Here is a 16,752-nt window from a genome sequence, read left to right as displayed (position 1 = left end):
GAGTTGTACAGTCTTATTGCGGCAGGCAGAAACAATCTCCTATAGCGCTCCTTAGTGCAACGTGGTTGTAGTAGTCTGTTGCTAAAGGAGCTTCTCTGCTCTGCCACAGTGACATGTAGGGGATGGGAGGGATTGTCCATGAGGGTCAGGAGTTTGGTCCTCATCCTCCTATTGGCCACCTCCTCCGCAGTGTCCAGGGTGACACCGAGGACAGAACCAGCTTTCCTAATAAGCTTGTTCAGCCTCTTGGTGTCACCTTCCTTGATGCTGCCCCCCCAGCATACCACCGCATACAGCACTGCGCTGGCCACCACTGACTGGTAGAACATGTTCAGCACACACCAAAGGACCTGAGCCTCCTCAGGAAATAAAGCCGGCTCTTGTACAGGACATCTGTGTTACCAGTCCAGTCCAGTTTATTGTCCAGGTGCCCCCCCAGGTACTTGTAGCTCTGGACCACCTCCACGTCCTCTCCCTGGATGGAAACAGGAGACAGGGGGACCCTAGTCCTCCTAAAGTCCACCACCATCTCCTTTGTCTTGCTGAGTAGCAGGTGGTTCTGCTCACACCACTCAACAAAACTGTCCACTTGTATTCGGTCTCCTGGCCTCCACCGACACATCCCACAATAGCAGAATCGTCCGAGATGCAGATGGCAATGCGTGCTTGTGAAACAAGGATGAATGATTTATCTGTTCGTCTGCAGTTACTCAACAAAGCTGAGAAGAATTTTGAGAAGAAGAAGATGCATTTCAGCTGCATGTTCTACCACTCTCTGTTGATCTCCCCCCCCCCCCCCCCTCCCCAATACTACACTATGAGTGCAACGTGCTATGAGCTTTGTACTCTAATAATGACAGCTTGGCTCAAATCCTTCTGGATTACGGAGAGAGAGGGAGTGGGGGAACTAGACAAAACACAGCAACACCCTCTGTCCCAACAACAACAACAACAACAACAACAACAGCAAAGGGCCTGACAGGGTGACCAACAAAGGAACAAAAACATATTTACCCGCCCAGAGAGAGAGAGAGAACATCATCCCCCAGTTTATAGTCTAATCCTCCCTCTCCAGCACCCCTAAACAGCTGCAGATTTAAGTCATCAGTATAATAATGTGATCTGCTTTAGGACGCTCCCTACCCTGCTTGTAATGAAGGATAATTAGAATTTCAATTTGCGTGGCCCTGAGGCCCCTCCCTCTCAAACTGTTGTCATGACAGATGGGGGCTGGAATGAACAGGAGAGAAGGGAGTAGGTGGGGATGTTAACGCCCCCCCCTGTCAATCTCCATAGGGGCTAGGAGTCGCCAACTAGCCTAGACTGTGCATTTTTCTTCCAGCCCAACACAAAAACACCTGGTCGTGGATTAAATGGTGAGGCAGCCATTTTGTGCCGGATTGCTCAACATTTACAACTCCCATAAGGAAACTGCTGTGGGTTAGTGTTTGTTCTGCCCTCTGTCCCAACATAGGCTCTTCCAGTACGAGTGTGTTTTTGTCACACTCATTATCACACTCAGAGCAGTAAAGGGAACAGGTTCAGTGAGCGCAATGTGTCGGTACAGACACACAGACACACACACACAGACTTCACCCAGTACAAGCACAATTGAATCTCGTTGAATACTCTTGAATACTTCCCCATTCCATCTGTGCTGTGGTATTTACTGTATTGTACAATTCTGGGCCTGTTCTCTACTGTTATTGTACAGAGCCCCTCCTTCCCTCCCTCCTTCCCTCCCTCCCTCTCAGAAACATATGAATCTGCCTGCCCTGGCATGTCTGTCTGCATGGCTGCAGGTAAAGCAGAGGCATTCCTCTCCTCTAAACCCTGCCAGCAGACTCATTACTCAGTGTCTCACAGATTTACTGAGGACATATACAGCCATTAGCCAGAGCTCTGACATTTGTTTCATACTCTCAGTCGAATATATTAGGACTTGGACTGACTGCTTTGGCTGGTAGCACCGTTTCAAGTACTGCTCACGGAAGACAATAGAGTCAAGCTTATTTCATCTCCTGTAAATATTGTTGATCTTGCCATAATTTCCCAAATGAATCCTTCCTCACGGTTTAATTCGTGCGAATTGTGCTTTGGCAGACAACAAATGGTGGTTGTGTACAACCCCATGGCTATGCAGCAGTTTAGTGATGAGATGGTATGTCTCGTGTTTTTATGAATTCTATTAACACTTAGCTGCCAACCGTCAGCAGCAGCAGGAGACCTCATCAACTAATAGATAGTTGTATCTCTGTGTTAGAGCAGTTATTGTCCTCTTCCCCTAAGTTGTGTGCTGGGAACACACACACACACACACACACACACACACACACACACACACACACATTGTCCTGTCCTTTCTCAAACCCTCCCTCTGCCTGTTTGTCTCCTGCTGGCTTCCTGCATGTGGTCATCAAGTAATCACTCTTCCCAGATCTCTCACACCCCCCCCCCCCCCCCCAACACCAGACCCTGCCTTGTTAAAGCATCTTAAAGGAAGAGAGGATTTAGATCAAGAAGTCAATTATCATAAGAGGGCAGAACAGCGGGCACAAAAGCTTGTTCTCAGCTTGTTCTCTGAACCCGGCAGCACAATCTGGCCCTCAAAGCCCCAGTCAGGCCGAGACCCTCAAACCCCTGTGGTGTCACAGCAAAGGAATCGTGTGTGTGTGTGTGTGTGTGTGTGTGTGTGTGTGTGTGTGTGTGTGTGTGTGTGTGTGTGTGTGTGTGTGTGTGTGTGTGTGTGTGTGTGTGTGTGTGTGTGTGTGTGTGTGTGTGTGTGTGTGTGTGTGTGTGTGTGTGTGTGTGTGTTCAGTTAATCTCCCGATGGCAGCTTAGGGCCACGTTTGCCTTAGAGATCAGAGTAAGATTGTGCCAGAGGAGCGGCAGTGAAAACACACAGACTGTGCTGGCTTGTTTGTTCTCTTTCTACCTCTCTCACACCTAAAAAAGGGCCACGCTGTTACAGATGAACAGTTTGAACTTTTAAAGCGAAACGGGGAACAGAGGAAGTGACAGATTGGAAACTGTGTGTGGGAGGGTGGGTAAGTGGATGTGTGTGTGGGTGGGTAGGTGGATGTGTGTGTGTGGGTGGGTAGGTGGATGTGTGTGTCTGTGTGGTGTGTGTGTGTGTAGGTGGATGTCTGTGTGTGTGTGTAGGTGTGTGTGTGTGTGTGTGTGTGTGTGGGTGGGTGGGTAGGTGGATGTGTGTGGGTGGGTGGGTGGGTAGGTGGATGTGTGTGTGTGGGGGGGGGGATGCGTGTGTCTGTGTGGTGTGTGGGTGGGTGGGTAGGTAGGTAGGTGTGTGTGTGGGGGGGGGATGCGTGTGTCTGTGTGGTGTGTGGGTGGGTGGGTAGGTAGGTAGGTGTGTGTGTGGGGGGGGGATGCGTGTGTCTGTGTGGTGTGTGGGTGGGTGGGTAGGTAGGTAGGTGTGTGTGTGGGGGGGGGATGCGTGTGTCTGTGTGGTGTGTGGGTGGGTGGGTAGGTAGGTAGGTGTGTGTGTGGGGGGGGGATGCGTGTGTCTGTGTGGTGTGTGGGTGTACACTGTGTTGTCTCTTCGTTTTCAGTTTGCACATCCTCATTTTCTCAGGTGGTGCAGTATTAGTTTACACTTGCTGGATTTAAGTTGTGCTCTCACCAGATTGTAGCAGTAAGGGAAGGGTGTGTTTGTGTGTGAGAGTGTACTGGCACGCATTCAGAGAGGTAATGTGCTTCCTCGTTCTGTGCTGGGAACAGATACGCACACGCAGACATGGAACAGCACGGTAAAGTCAAGTCACAGATGGAGCATGGGAAAGTGGATCAGATCTCAATTAACTGTGGGCTCATGGTTCATCCTGGCTTTATTGAGTGGCTTAGTGCTTCTGTCAGTGATTTAAAACTCTGGATGACGTCCCTTCCTATCTGTCAGAAACAACGCTCCAACTTTGGTGTAAAAAAACAACAACAAAAAAACAATAGGCATGAGGAAGCAATAAACAGAAGGTGGAGACGGAGACCAGAGACGGAGACCAGAGATAGGATAGGACAAGAGATTCCTGCTTTCCTCCCACCTCTCTCTTCTTCCCCCTGTTCAGTTAAAACATATCGAGTCTGTCTATCTCTGTCCTGTTCTGTCTGTAAACAAATTCCACCGACCTCTGTGTGCCAATTCAACTATCTTATCTCTCTCTCTCTCTGTCTCTGTCTCTCGGTCTCTCTCTCTCTCTTTGTTTTCTCTCTCTTTCTCTCTCTGTATAGGATGTTTAGCCCCTAAACCCTCTCTCTTGTCTCCTCTTTTCCTGTGTGTGTACAGGATGTCCGCGGCCAGCTGGTGTGCAGCATGGAGACCTGGTGAACCAGACGGAGGCCAACAGGGGCTCCTTCCCCCCGGGGACCCTGCTGACCTACGGCTGTGAGCCAGGCTACGCCCCCGAAGGCCCCAACACCATCACCTGCACCAGCACGGGAACATGGTCCAATCAGCCTCCACACTGCATCCGCAACACCGGTGAGGACTGAATACACACACACACACACAAATTGAACTGTCTCCTACAATTTATATCGCACCATCACTTCGATTTTTACGATCGCTCTTATTGGCCCTCTTCAAACTGTAATGGTACAATAAATCTCTGTGTCTCCCCAGTGTGTCTGCCTCCCACTGAACCGGAGAATGGGGGCTACCGCTGCCACCCGTCCCCCTGCCACCGGCTCACGCAGACCACCGTCATTGAGTACTTCTGTGACGAGGGCTACGCTCTGAAGGGAGACTACAAGTTCCTCACCTGCCAGAACGGGGAGTGGGACGCCCCTATGCAGATCAGCTGCCGCCTCAGCCAAGGTGCGTGCGTGTGTGTGTGCGTGTGTGTGTGTGTATGTATGCTTGTGCGCGTGTGTGTTGATCATTGTGTGTAGTCTTCTTGAGTATTAGTGTCTGCTCCTCCCTGACTGCCCCCCCCCCCCCCCCCCTGTCTCCCTCAGATAAGGAGCCACTGTCTCCCCTGGCGATGCCAGCTCTCTCTATCGTGGCGTCTACAGCCAGCTCTGTAGCCCTCATCCTTCTACTGGTGGTCCTGTTTGTACTGCTGCAGCCCAAACTCAAGTCCTTCCACCACAGCAGGTGACACACACACACACACACACACACACACACACACACACACACACAGCTTGAAGGGGGCTTGAAGGCCCAGGGCTGCATACCTTGAAACATTCAATTGAAACCACTACAAGACAAATTGATAGCTGTCCTGGCATGAAAAACTAGCTAGGTAAAGGGCAGGGGAAATACTGCTCAGGACATTTTGTGAGGACATTTTGTGAAGACATTTTGCGAACTGGTTGAGGCAGTTGAAAACCGCTTTAGGCGAAAGTAAACGTGGCAGTGAAAGCAGTTCAACTGTTTTTAGTATCTGAGCCACTCCTTGTCAGTCGATGGGTACGTGATTAAAAGTCAGTCATCATTCGATCTGACGCTATTGGCAGCCGTGCTGATTGTGTTGTGGGCCCCGGGGGCTCGGTCGGGTCTGTCAACTGGGATTGCACAATCACCTCTAATCACCTCCATAGAGAGCTGTGCTGAGACAGGCAACTCATGGTACGCTTAACACTGTGTAGCATGCCAATGCTAAACCCCTCTCTTTCTCCTCTCTCTCTCTCTCTCACTCCCTCGCTCGCTCTCTCTCTCTTTCTCTCTCTCTCTCTCAGGCGTGAGCAGGGTGTGTCAGGCCCGCCGGCCTCTATCGTAGTGGAGGGAGTACAAGTGAACCTTCCCTCCTATGAGGAGGCTGTGTACGGCAGTGGGGGGGCGTCACTCCCCCCGACCCCGGAGTCCCGGGTCCAGATCGTCCTCTCTGAGGGTCCGCAAGGAGCAGAAGGGGGAGAGGGCCCGAGCAGAGCCCACCAGAGAGACAGAGACATAGACCTCTGCCTCCCCTCCACCTCTTCATCCTCCTCCTCATCCTCCCGCCATGCAGAGACCGTATTGGTTCATCACGCCCCCTCCTGTTCGTCGTCGTGGGCTACGGAGCACCCCGGGGGTGCATGTGCGGCCCCTCTGCCCCACCGCAGAGACTCGGAGAGCAGCGACCAGCACAGTCTGCTCTCGGTCACCTCTGTGGATGAGTTCTCCGATGGTAAGTGTGTGTGTGTGTGTGTCCGTGTGTGTGTGTGTGTGTGTGTGTCCGTGTGTGTGTGTGTGTGTGTCCATGTGTGTGTGTGTGTGTTTGTGTGTGTGTGTATATGACACATTTAACGTGTGTGATCTCTTCTGTTTCTCTCCAGATATCCCGCTGTTAAAGGAAGCCTGAGTCTCTCTGCAACAGTCCCTTCTTCCCCTCTTACTGCTGACCAGGACTGTGGCTCCTGGGGCTTTTCTCTCTGAACTGCTCCCCGACCTCTCTGAACTGCTCCCCGACCTCTCTGAACTGTTCCCCGACCTCTCTGAACTGCTCCCTGACCTTTCTGAACAACTACCCACGTCCCAACGCTCAGCAAAGGCAAGGAAACAATGTCCAATCCCAACTCTCTTCACTTGCTCCTAATGCAGTAAAGACAAGCATTATAATTATGCCCCTCAACATATAACGCCATGCACAGCAAAGACAGCAACCAAACCACCCACCCTACCCACCCTCCCCCGCCGCCCACCCCTCAGATGACTGCTCGCCCTCAGCTACAGGACCGACCTCACAACAGACAGGCATCAAGAGGTTTCAGCTCAACATGAATCCTATAGATATGTATGTGAGCATATATACTAACAGAGTCATGGTTTTGTACTGTAGGCTGTGTACGACTTTGTACACACTCTCCTCTAGGCTGTACGCTCCTTCTTAATAGCGCTCACAAAAGGCTTATCTGGACAAAATCGCAAAAAGGATGACGCAAACTCTCATGATGACTATGGAAACACGGTAGGGAGTTTCGCTCCGCCTCATGTGTAGTGAGTGTTTCACTGTACTTGAAAAAGGAGTGCGTCCTCCTCCACCGGGGACCGGCTTGGTTCAAGCCTCCCTCGAGTACGCTGCATGATCTATCTAGCGACCCGCGAACGCTCAGCTCACAGTGGCCCACTCTGAATGAAGCATGAAGCCCACACTGTCGGCAGTGCACTTGGCATCTCGCTGTAGGGTCGAGCACGACAACGTCACTAGGGCAAGCAGCAGGGCACAGGCTTACACAGTACTGTATCGTGAGAAAAGAAAAGAAAAGAAAAAACTAAAACTAAAAAAAACTAAAAAAAGACACGTTTGCCTTTTTTCTGTTTAACACAACTGATATCTGTCTGCAGTGCTCCCTGTGAACCTGACTGGGGTTGTGTTGTGTTTTGTTTGGAGGCTTCTCTCTCCTTGCCTGTGTATTTGGCTGTGGATCAAGTCATGAATGTTTTGTGAATGAAGAGGGCTGCGTTGTGTAAAGATGTTTTGTTTCAAAGCAGTGGAGTTTTTTTTCACATGAAAACACGTTCATTTGATGTTTGACTGGACATGGTGTATATGTTTGTTTTTCCACTCTATTTATTGTGTGGTGTGTGTGTGTGTGGCAAGGGTTTGGTTCACTTAAGGTGTCACTTGATCATGATGCTCTAAATCTGTGTGTGTGTGTGTGTGTGTGTGTGTGTGCGTATGTGAGAGAGTGTGTGTCCTCATGGGCACACAGTAAGAATTAGCCTAGCCCTGATTCCCCCCTGGAGAGTGGAGATGGCCTTACAGCAGCCCCAGTCCAACATGGTGATTCTATGCTTTTAAAATGCTTTAAAATGGTCACAAGAACAAATAGTGCATCATCATCAGTATATATTTATCCTACAACTAGAATATTGACCATTGTTGTTTCAATACAATACATTGTTATGGAACTGCATTAAAACAGATTTGGCTGATAGCCTGCAAGTCTCAAAACCTGAATGACACTACTGCAACTGGTTGCAGTAAAGGAAAGTAAACTTGAGACGTTTTCTTTTAAATGATAAGTGCAAATTTGAGTGGGCACAGTTGTATTTGTTGTTTACCTTTCTGTTGATCAAAGCCCTTCATATGCATTAGGAAATGAGGTTGTCGTCACCCAGGCAACCAAGTGGCTCTGACTGGGTGTTTGAGTCCACCCGGTGATTCGGTGACCAAGCTGTCAATCACCATCTAGGAGCGAAGCTTCTCTAGCTTTTTGAACCTCTTTCCCCACTTTTTAAAGTTTTTACTTCATTTGTGACTGTCTACTTGTCGTTGTCAACGGCTACATGAAAGCAAATAGAGAATGTTGCCTTAGACTTGTACATTTCATTATTTTGATTTTGTTTGTAATCACAAGCTTCCTCCATCTTTGTTGCTTTACAATATTGAAATGTCTTCTGTGTTCCCAATGGCCTTACTTTTTTCTTTTCTATGCATAAACTGTCTTGTGTATTTTTCAATGTGTTTTTATTTTTGTTTTGGACACAACTAAATAAATGTCCATCCCTCTCTCTTTCCTCTACAAGGTTTCTCCAGCAACTGTGATATTCAAAAGCCTAAGCCCCTAAACATTTATTTTGTTTCAAGGCAATTCAAATGTTGCATTTAAGGGATTTAAAAAAAAAAGAAGAAAAAAAAAAGCTTTGGAATTAATTTTGCGTCCAAAACACCGTTGTACGGTGTTTCATCCTTGAAAATTACACACAAAAAAAGTCCATCTTGATTCTGCATTTCAATGCATTCAGTTTTCCTCTGTACATTGCAATGGGTGTGAAGATAGTATTTTAATATTTGTATAAAGTTTAATTTAATTCTACAGTGTGGATATAACTATTTCTAATTAAAGCTTTCTTTTGAAGTGTGCCAGATGTGATGTGTGTTATTGACATTCGTGAAGATGGTGAGCTTTTCTGTGCTGAGGAACAATGCAAAACAGAGTAGAGTTGTACATTATCAAACCCTGAAGGGAAATTCACTTTCCACATGTATATAGACACTACATATTCTGACACATACAGTAAATACACAGTAGACATTAAGATGTACGCTGTAAAATAATGGTGCCTTCATGCCATCTCAAACTAGGAAATAAGAATTTATACAGGAGATGCTCCATCAAGGCTCTGTACCATCAATGATATCACTTAAATACAAAGATTTTACTGTTCAAAACTTCCCTGGTGTTAATTAATGACATATCAACCTTACACGAAAGCACCTAAGGATATAATAGTTTCGTTCAAATGTTAAGGGTACAATGCTGAACAAAAATAGCACTCTACGAACTACATATTCCAAGATCAAACACTGGCGCACAGGATACATCATCACTGAACTTGAATTGATACTTTTGTAACATGAAATAATATATTATAAATATTACAAATATTACAAATAATGATTTTGTGATGAAAACCGGTGTTGAGTGTCACCTCAGTTTCAGCCACTAATGTCGCTGTTTCACACCTGTCATTGGACATATCCACTGTTACCAGTCGATCCAGAATAAATGGATAGACTGTCTTGGACCTTCACTCCTCTCCTGCTAGATGTATGCAGCTGATCACAGCTTCATTGGAGATGATTAAGCATGTTGGAGAGAGAGTCATGATGAACAAACGTGTGGTGTGTGCAGAGACAATAAGCGCCAGAGCAACGCGGCCTCAAGGGAAATGTAGTTCATTAGAGCTCTTTGCCAGTCACTAACTCCTAACTTTTTTGTTGTACAGTTATATCACACATATATATATTGTCAGGCTTGACTGATACAGGTTAAGGCCTTATAATACAGGATGGAAATCCAGCTAATGAGCAACAGAAGGGACAGACATGCACTTCTGGGACCAAAAATAAAAGGGGCGGAGCTGACTTCAGCTCCCTATAGGCCATTGACATACATCATTAGTATGGGCCTACATACTTAACACCTTGTAATAGAAGATGGGAAGAATGCCAGGCTACAGAAGGTCAAATGTGTTTTAAAGCTGATGATATGAGGCTACCCTCTCAAAGATTGATAGGCCCTGTCTGACTAGTATTTTTCCTTTGACCTTTCAAGGGCACTTCGTCAAACCCCAGATCACATAATCGCTGTGACAGCACAACAAAACAAACTGTCAAACATAAGACTACATGAAGGGAGACCACACATAGCTGACATACACCAACACACAGAAGATACCGCTAAATATAAAGGGTGATGGAAGGAGAGGATTGCTGGTTAGCTTGAATAGTAACAGGTGTGGTGAGTTAGCCAGGAGGGAGGCGTAGTTAGATGACAACTGCCATGGTGATTGGCTGTCATGATCCTTTGTTTGAGTGGCATAGCCATTTATGGTGGGGTGGTGTGACTGGGGTCACCTACATCAAAGACAATGACATAACACTCTCTGATTACATCCCCCCCTTGTTACAGGCATCGGTCGTTAATCTTGTGTCTGAGTGACACCTAGTGGCCAAATAACGTAACGACTGACTGTTCGTGAATATCATCAGCAGTGTCGTTGCACAGCCAAGTAAAAACAGGCTCCATTTTGTGTGCATCTCACCAGTGTGTTTTCAAGTGTTCGCTAGCAAGGTAATTCCTCCGGAGAAAGACAACTGAAAGGTATGTTTACAACACCGCTGATGTTAGCAAACATGTAGGTTGATCGTATAATGTTTTTGACCTAGTAGTGTCGGTCGCTAAATGAAATTGACCGTGGCTATGTTATCGATGTTACAATTTGCGAATTTTGAGGGTTTCAGTTTCACAAGGCCCGAGAAATGCACGATTATCTCAGTAAAGGTCACGACACACATGCATGGGAAATTAATCAGGTTGCCATGATGCGAGTAATTGCTTGTATTTATGTTTTAGGTATGATGTTTTGATGATGCAAAACCCGTCGAAAGACTTTCGATTTCATATAAATCGAAAATGTTAGCTAACTAGCTAGCCATACTGCTATGAGAATCAGGCCTAGCCAATGATGGGGGCAAAGCCAATGGAGCGGTCTTCGTTTGCAGTAGCTTGGTGCAATGTCTGCCCGCTGTGTCTTCATCCAATGACGACGTGTGATGTGTTTTTAACTGTTTACTTTCAGCCAAGACCTTCCAAAAATGAGTGGCTGTCGCATATTTATTGGCCGGTTGAATCCCTCAGCAAGGGAGAAGGATGTGGAAAGGTTCTTCAAAGGATATGGCCGCATCCGAGACATCGACCTGAAAAGAGGCTTTGGATTTGTGGTCCGTGTCCGTTTTCATTCATCACGCATGGGCTATAGCCTCAGTCCAGACCACACATACATGATATACACGCCGACTTCTAAATAAGAACAACCCTATTTAACATGGCTGACAATTCAGTAGAGACAATAACATAATAATCTCACATTTTTTGAATCAGGACACTCTAGGGAGAGTTGCACAAGTCAGTGGGAAAATAGTGGGGGACAAACAAAGGGCCCTCAGAGATATGCATTGACCTATACACATATGAAGGGTGAGGAGATATTGCTGGACCTCTGAACAGCAAGTATGGGGTATTACCAACTGGACATAGACATACTGTAGGTTGTTACCTCTCAGGACCAAGATAGCCTTAACAGTTTTGTGTGAACATCAAGGCTTTCAAATGAGCATTTTTGTATGTGTTGTTGTATTTGTGTTGTGTGTATATATTGAGCTTTTGTTTAACTGTATAACTGTCCAGTTTACACACCTGAAGTTCCCCCTAGAGTTTATCTATCCATCTAATGTCAAATATGTCTATCTCTGAATGTTTTATTCTTTGACAGGAGTTTGATGATCCCAGGGATGCTGAGGATGCAGTTTATGAACTAGATGGCAAAGAACTCTGCAATGAGAGGTAGGATTGGGGCACTGCTGTTTATTCCAGAGCTTGAGGTCATCAGCATCTTGGCACAATGCCCATGTCAAGTTTATCACCATCTGGCCATGGTAGCTGCAATCAATTTTGATGACATTGAAAATGACAAGAACAATTTGACATTTTTCTTGAATGACAAGATTACATTTCTGGGAATCCTCTGGTTACACAAAAGACACAGGCGAAAAACACAACTGCTGCAATCGGTTGATCGACCTTCACAATGGAAGAAGAGACGATCACTGTCTATGTATCAGCCACATTTAAATAAATGTGAATCACATGGTGGCTGGTGCCACCAAATCCGTCTACAGTTGCAGCTAGTTAAAAGAATGCACATGCACTCTTTCCACAAAACAGTTTAAATCATTCAGTCGTAATATCAAAATAGCGCATCAATTTTGACGCCATACATTTGATAGCAAATTCTTTTTAGATGCCATTCTAGCATGCGTATCCAGTGACCGCCCTATATCAGAGTAATAACCTTTATTTAAATAAGATTGTCCTCTGTCTTTGGCATTTTTCTCAAGGTCTTTCTTTCGCTGTCTTTGTGCCGTCTCTTAGGGTTACCATCGAGCATGCCCGCGTGCGTCTGCGTGGGGGGCGGGGCAGAGGTGGCGGAGGAGCAGGTGGAGGCGGAGGAGGCGGACGCTTCCCCGACCGCTACGGCCGCGGCTCCCAGGACAGTCGGAGGTAAGGGGGCGTTAGAGCAGCGATACTCAACTCTGCTCTTGGGAGAGAGCCGCAGTGGGTCCAGATTTTGCTCCCAGTCTTGTGCTGTCACACCTGATTTGAACTAATCAACCGAGCGTCAAAACCTTGGATTAGCTGAACCAGGTGTGTCGCTCCTGAGCTAGAGCCAAGGACGGCGGCTTCCCAGGAGTGAGGATCACAGCAGTATCTCTACGGCAGATGTATCTTTATGATTCACAATCGGTTTAACTGATCCTACACACTGTTCGGCTGTCCTGAGATTCTAAGGTCTCGTCTCTCTTGTTTCGGTCTTTCAGTAGGAACCCCCCTCCGATGCGCACGGAGAACCGGCTCATCGTGGAGAACCTGTCGTCGCGTGTCAGCTGGCAGGTGCGTCCTCAGCCTGGGCGTGGCCCCCCTCTAACCTGCCTGTAGTAACTCAACCAGGCTCTGATGACACAGAGCACCACTGCTCAGCTTACCTACTCTTAAGTAATGTTCTCAGATCAACAGTCTGGTTCACTCCAGTTTGGTATTCATGAAATTTAACAGTCCATATATTTGATAAAGATCTAACATTTTTATTGGAATTAACAGTGGTGGTAATAATGGGCTGAGAGCAAATAAGTGTCAAGTCAGCACGATAACGTGTTGTGATAGGCCCAAATTGCTCTAATGAATTATCACTGCTCTCTCAAGGGCTTCCAGTGAAAATAGACGTAGCTCTGCATCAAAAGAGATGCAGTTGATTAATAGAGAGAAACAAAACTAATTTGTCTGTTTTTTAATTTTAACCAATTCTTCACCCCTTTATTTGCCAGCCTGACTGTTGTCTCGTATGGAAGAGCTCGCTTATGGCGGAGTTAACCCCTTCAGGGTCCTTCTCTCTGGGTTGAGCCAGTCGTGCCAGCCAGTGTGTTCCACTCCTAGTTGACTCCAGCTGGTCGTATGAGCGCTCGCTTGGGGGGGGGTTGGCGGGCCCCTGCCCCCCCCTCCCTCTAGAGGTGCTGGCTGCCCCCTTCGCTCGCACGCGCCACCCCCCGCTGGTGGGGGGGTTGCAACGGCGGGCGCGCCGCGCTGAATGAGGGAGAGAGAAAACATACAGAGAGGGGCAGAGAGAGAGGAGAGGAAAGAGAAAAAGAGTCGATGGTGGTGGCGTATTGATCGATGGTTCGTTAATTTGAGAGGCTTCGATCTCCCCCCCTTCCCCCCTGGTGTTCCGCACAACGCGAGAGAGCGAGCGAGCGAGAGTGAGTTCCTCCCAGGTGCCCAAGGATAAAATCTGCTGTTATCCCGTGGTTATGATGGGCTAGGAGAGCCTGCGGCCCGCTCCAATGGGGTCGCTCTCAGGTATTAGTTTCCTCTCTTCCACCCTGTTCACTCTCTATACTGAGGGGGGTGCCAAGATGGGGCGACCAAGGCGGGGAGCCCTGTGCCCTCCTAGCCAGAGAAAACGGGGCTCTGTAGTGCCATATGCTGCCCACACAGCTCCTCTGCAGGTTCATGCAGATGTTATTTATTTTTTACTTTGTGTAGTTGTAAACAGAGTGGGAGGGGGGGTCCAATAATTGAGTCCAAACTATTGATGTGCACTCATTGTACTAAACACACACACACACACTCAACCACATACATTATTGCCAAGAGCATACAATAGCCTACCTGTAAACAAAATCTGATTTAACCAACAAAAATCAACTACTTTGTGTTGATGAACGAGCCAAAAAGCAATTTGGATGTGATCTGAGATTGTTGGACCCCTCTCCTCGTCACCTACGGTAGCCTGCCTCTGTAGTGTTTTACTGTATTACCTAACCTTTTCTCTCTTGGGGTTATTCATGCTTTGTAGCTTGTGTGTATGAGTGCAGCCCTGACTTGGCTTGTCTTGTGTGTAGGACTTGAAAGATTTCATGAGACAGGCCGGAGAGGTCACGTTCGCCGATGCCCACCGCCCCAAGCTCAACGAAGGGTACGACACACCGCTCCATACTGTCAGATTGTGAACATGCTTATTTTCCTCATTGAATGTATGACAGCCTATCAACTTTGTGAGAATACATCTCGTTCAATGTTTGTTTACTTTTAAAGAATAAGGGTGTATATAATGTCACTGCTGATGTTGTTGAAGACTTTCATATATGCCTGCATATGATGTATGTTTACCAATGGCATAGTTTTCCGTGAATTATTTTTGTAACAAAGCATCAGAGCTACTCTTCCAAAGTCCCTTTCTAATGCGTTATACCATCATTCTAGTCCCAGTCCTCATATTGGTTCCTCTTGGTTGTCCCCCCCCCTCTCTCTACAGGGTGGTTGAGTTTGCATCTTACAGCGATCTGAAAAACGCCCTTGAGAAACTGTCTGGGAAGGAAATCAATGGAAGGAAAATCAAGCTCATTGAGGCAGCTAAGAAGAGGTGAGTAGTTCACAGTTCTGTCCATCCCCATCTCCCCCCCTAACCCCCATACCATTAGCATTGGCTTCTCCATCCTGTTTTGTAACATGAGCCAAGCCTTTTAAAACTATTACGAATGTAACTGTTGGATTGATGGATGGAGGGGAGACAGAGCAGAGATGCTTTATTAGAATATGCAGGGCCTCAGTGCAGTAATAAGAGTAGGAAGACCTTGAACCTTTGGGCTAACTCGTTTCTCTCTTCCTCCACTAGGTCTTCCAGGAGTCGTTCTCGCTCTCGCAGCTCTTCCCGCTCTCGCTCCCGTTCTCGTGGCCGTTCCCCGTCCCGCTCCAGAACCCCCCGGCGCTCCAGGTCCCGCAGCCCCAAGTCCCGCAGCCCCAAGGCCTACAACCGTTCACGCTCTCGCTCCCGCTCTCGCAGCGGTACCCCGCCGCCTCGCGGCTCCCCGCCGGCCCGTGGCTCTCCCCCGGTCCAGAGAGCCAAGGAGCCCGCCAAGCGCCCCTCAAAGACCAGCAAGTCTGCCTCTCCCCACTCCCCTCCGCCCGCACAGCGCGCCCGCTCTCGCTCCCGCTCTCACTCTCGCTCTCGTTCCCACTCTCGCTCCCTGTCTACAGACAGTCGCCACTGAGAACCCGAACATTTACATAGAGAGATGTGAAAACACACACACACACACACACACACACACACACACACAGACGTAGATACACACACCTTGCTTATACAGACACACATTCATTCATACACACACACTGACTATACCATTTTATTAAGACTACAGGGCCAGGAACTATTTTACCCAGCAGTACTGGCTTCTCTTCCTGTGTTTCCCCTCAACGTTTCCCCCGCCCCTCTTGACATGGCTGACCTATACTGTAGGTTGGATGTGTTCAGAAAAAGCATGGCCCTCTCTGACTCGGAATCTGGGCTTTGTTGATCTGGAGCATTTAGTCTTTAACCTTCAAAGGGGGGAGGGGGGTTGTATTTGGTTTGTTTCAGTCAGTATTTTTACATGGAATAGTGGATGGATTGTTGTTAATTTTGTTTATTTTCTATCAAAGCTGATATGTGATTCCCTTCAGTGGTCTGTGCGGTTTGCAGCTCAGATATCATGAACTGTTGATATAAATCCATTGCATGGTTATGAATGTGTCTGACAAAGGCTTTGGGTAGAGCCATTCTAATGTTAATGTTGGGATGTAACAGTTTGGGGTTGTTTTATGCTGTGATTTATATAGCTCTTTTTTTTTTTTTTTTTTTAAGTGTCAGTGATCACTTTCTTTGTTTTTTGCGGGCGGTGAAATGTTTTAAATTCAGTTAACGATAACCCTTTGAAACATCGTTGTACATGCTGATTTATTTTTTCTTTTTTTTTTTTACACATTGTATTGAATGTTTAAAGAGGAGTGTTTGTATGAATACATACTTTTTGTTTCTGTAAAACATTTAGGTTTCCTTTTTACGATGTATTGTGAATTACAAAGAGAACTGTGCGTAATGGTACTGTTGTACAGAAGAGTTTGAACACAACCTCCTAGACAATAGTTTGGAAAAATAAAAACCTTTTGTACGCTAAGCATGGTGTTTTTTTGTTTGTTTTTTTTCCTTTCAGTATGAGAGTACATTTGTATGGAAAAGAGGAATGATTAGACACATTGACCAATAAAAAAAACAGTTTTGAATAGGCATCATAAGACCGTTTGTGAATGTCAGTATTTGAAAATAAAGTGAAGCTTCCATAAAGAAAATTATGCCACTTGTCGTTAGAAGTTCTTCGAAACTGAATTGGAAGAGGATATAATGTTATCACAATACTTCACTTGATTAATGTA

The 16,752-nt window shown here is 46.8% G+C and overlaps 2 protein-coding genes across 2 annotated transcripts in view; both read left to right on the top strand.

Annotated features, from left to right (window-relative positions):
* The window catches only part of susd6 (sushi domain containing 6), a 22,083-nt gene extending 13,282 nt beyond the window's left edge, over positions 1 to 8,801 (top strand). Inside the window, exons 3-7 of the mRNA XM_083688672.1 lie at positions 4,298 to 4,492; positions 4,634 to 4,828; positions 4,969 to 5,107; positions 5,695 to 6,122; positions 6,271 to 8,801. Coding sequence (XP_083544798.1) covers positions 4,298 to 4,492; positions 4,634 to 4,828; positions 4,969 to 5,107; positions 5,695 to 6,122; positions 6,271 to 6,296 — 983 coding nt within the window. The 3' untranslated portion in view covers positions 6,297 to 8,801. The remainder of the gene's footprint in view (positions 1 to 4,297; positions 4,493 to 4,633; positions 4,829 to 4,968; positions 5,108 to 5,694; positions 6,123 to 6,270) is intronic.
* A 1,644-nt stretch (positions 8,802 to 10,445) lies between these two features.
* On the top strand, positions 10,446 to 16,671 carry srsf5b (serine and arginine rich splicing factor 5b). The gene is made up of 8 exons (XM_083688668.1): positions 10,446 to 10,545; positions 11,024 to 11,165; positions 11,717 to 11,787; positions 12,376 to 12,504; positions 12,822 to 12,894; positions 14,400 to 14,473; positions 14,813 to 14,920; positions 15,173 to 16,671. Exons 2-8 carry the CDS (start codon positions 11,040 to 11,042, stop codon positions 15,546 to 15,548), a joined length of 957 nt encoding a protein of 318 aa, XP_083544794.1. The 5' UTR covers positions 10,446 to 10,545; positions 11,024 to 11,039; the 3' UTR covers positions 15,549 to 16,671.
* The last annotated feature ends 81 nt before the right edge of the window (positions 16,672 to 16,752 follow it).

Source organism: Argentina silus (assembly GCF_951799395.1).
Source record: "Argentina silus genome assembly, chromosome: 17".
NCBI lineage: Eukaryota > Metazoa > Chordata > Actinopteri > Argentiniformes > Argentinidae > Argentina > Argentina silus.
The sequence above is the reverse complement of the archived record's forward strand: the minus strand, read 5'-3'. Positions and strand labels throughout refer to the sequence as shown.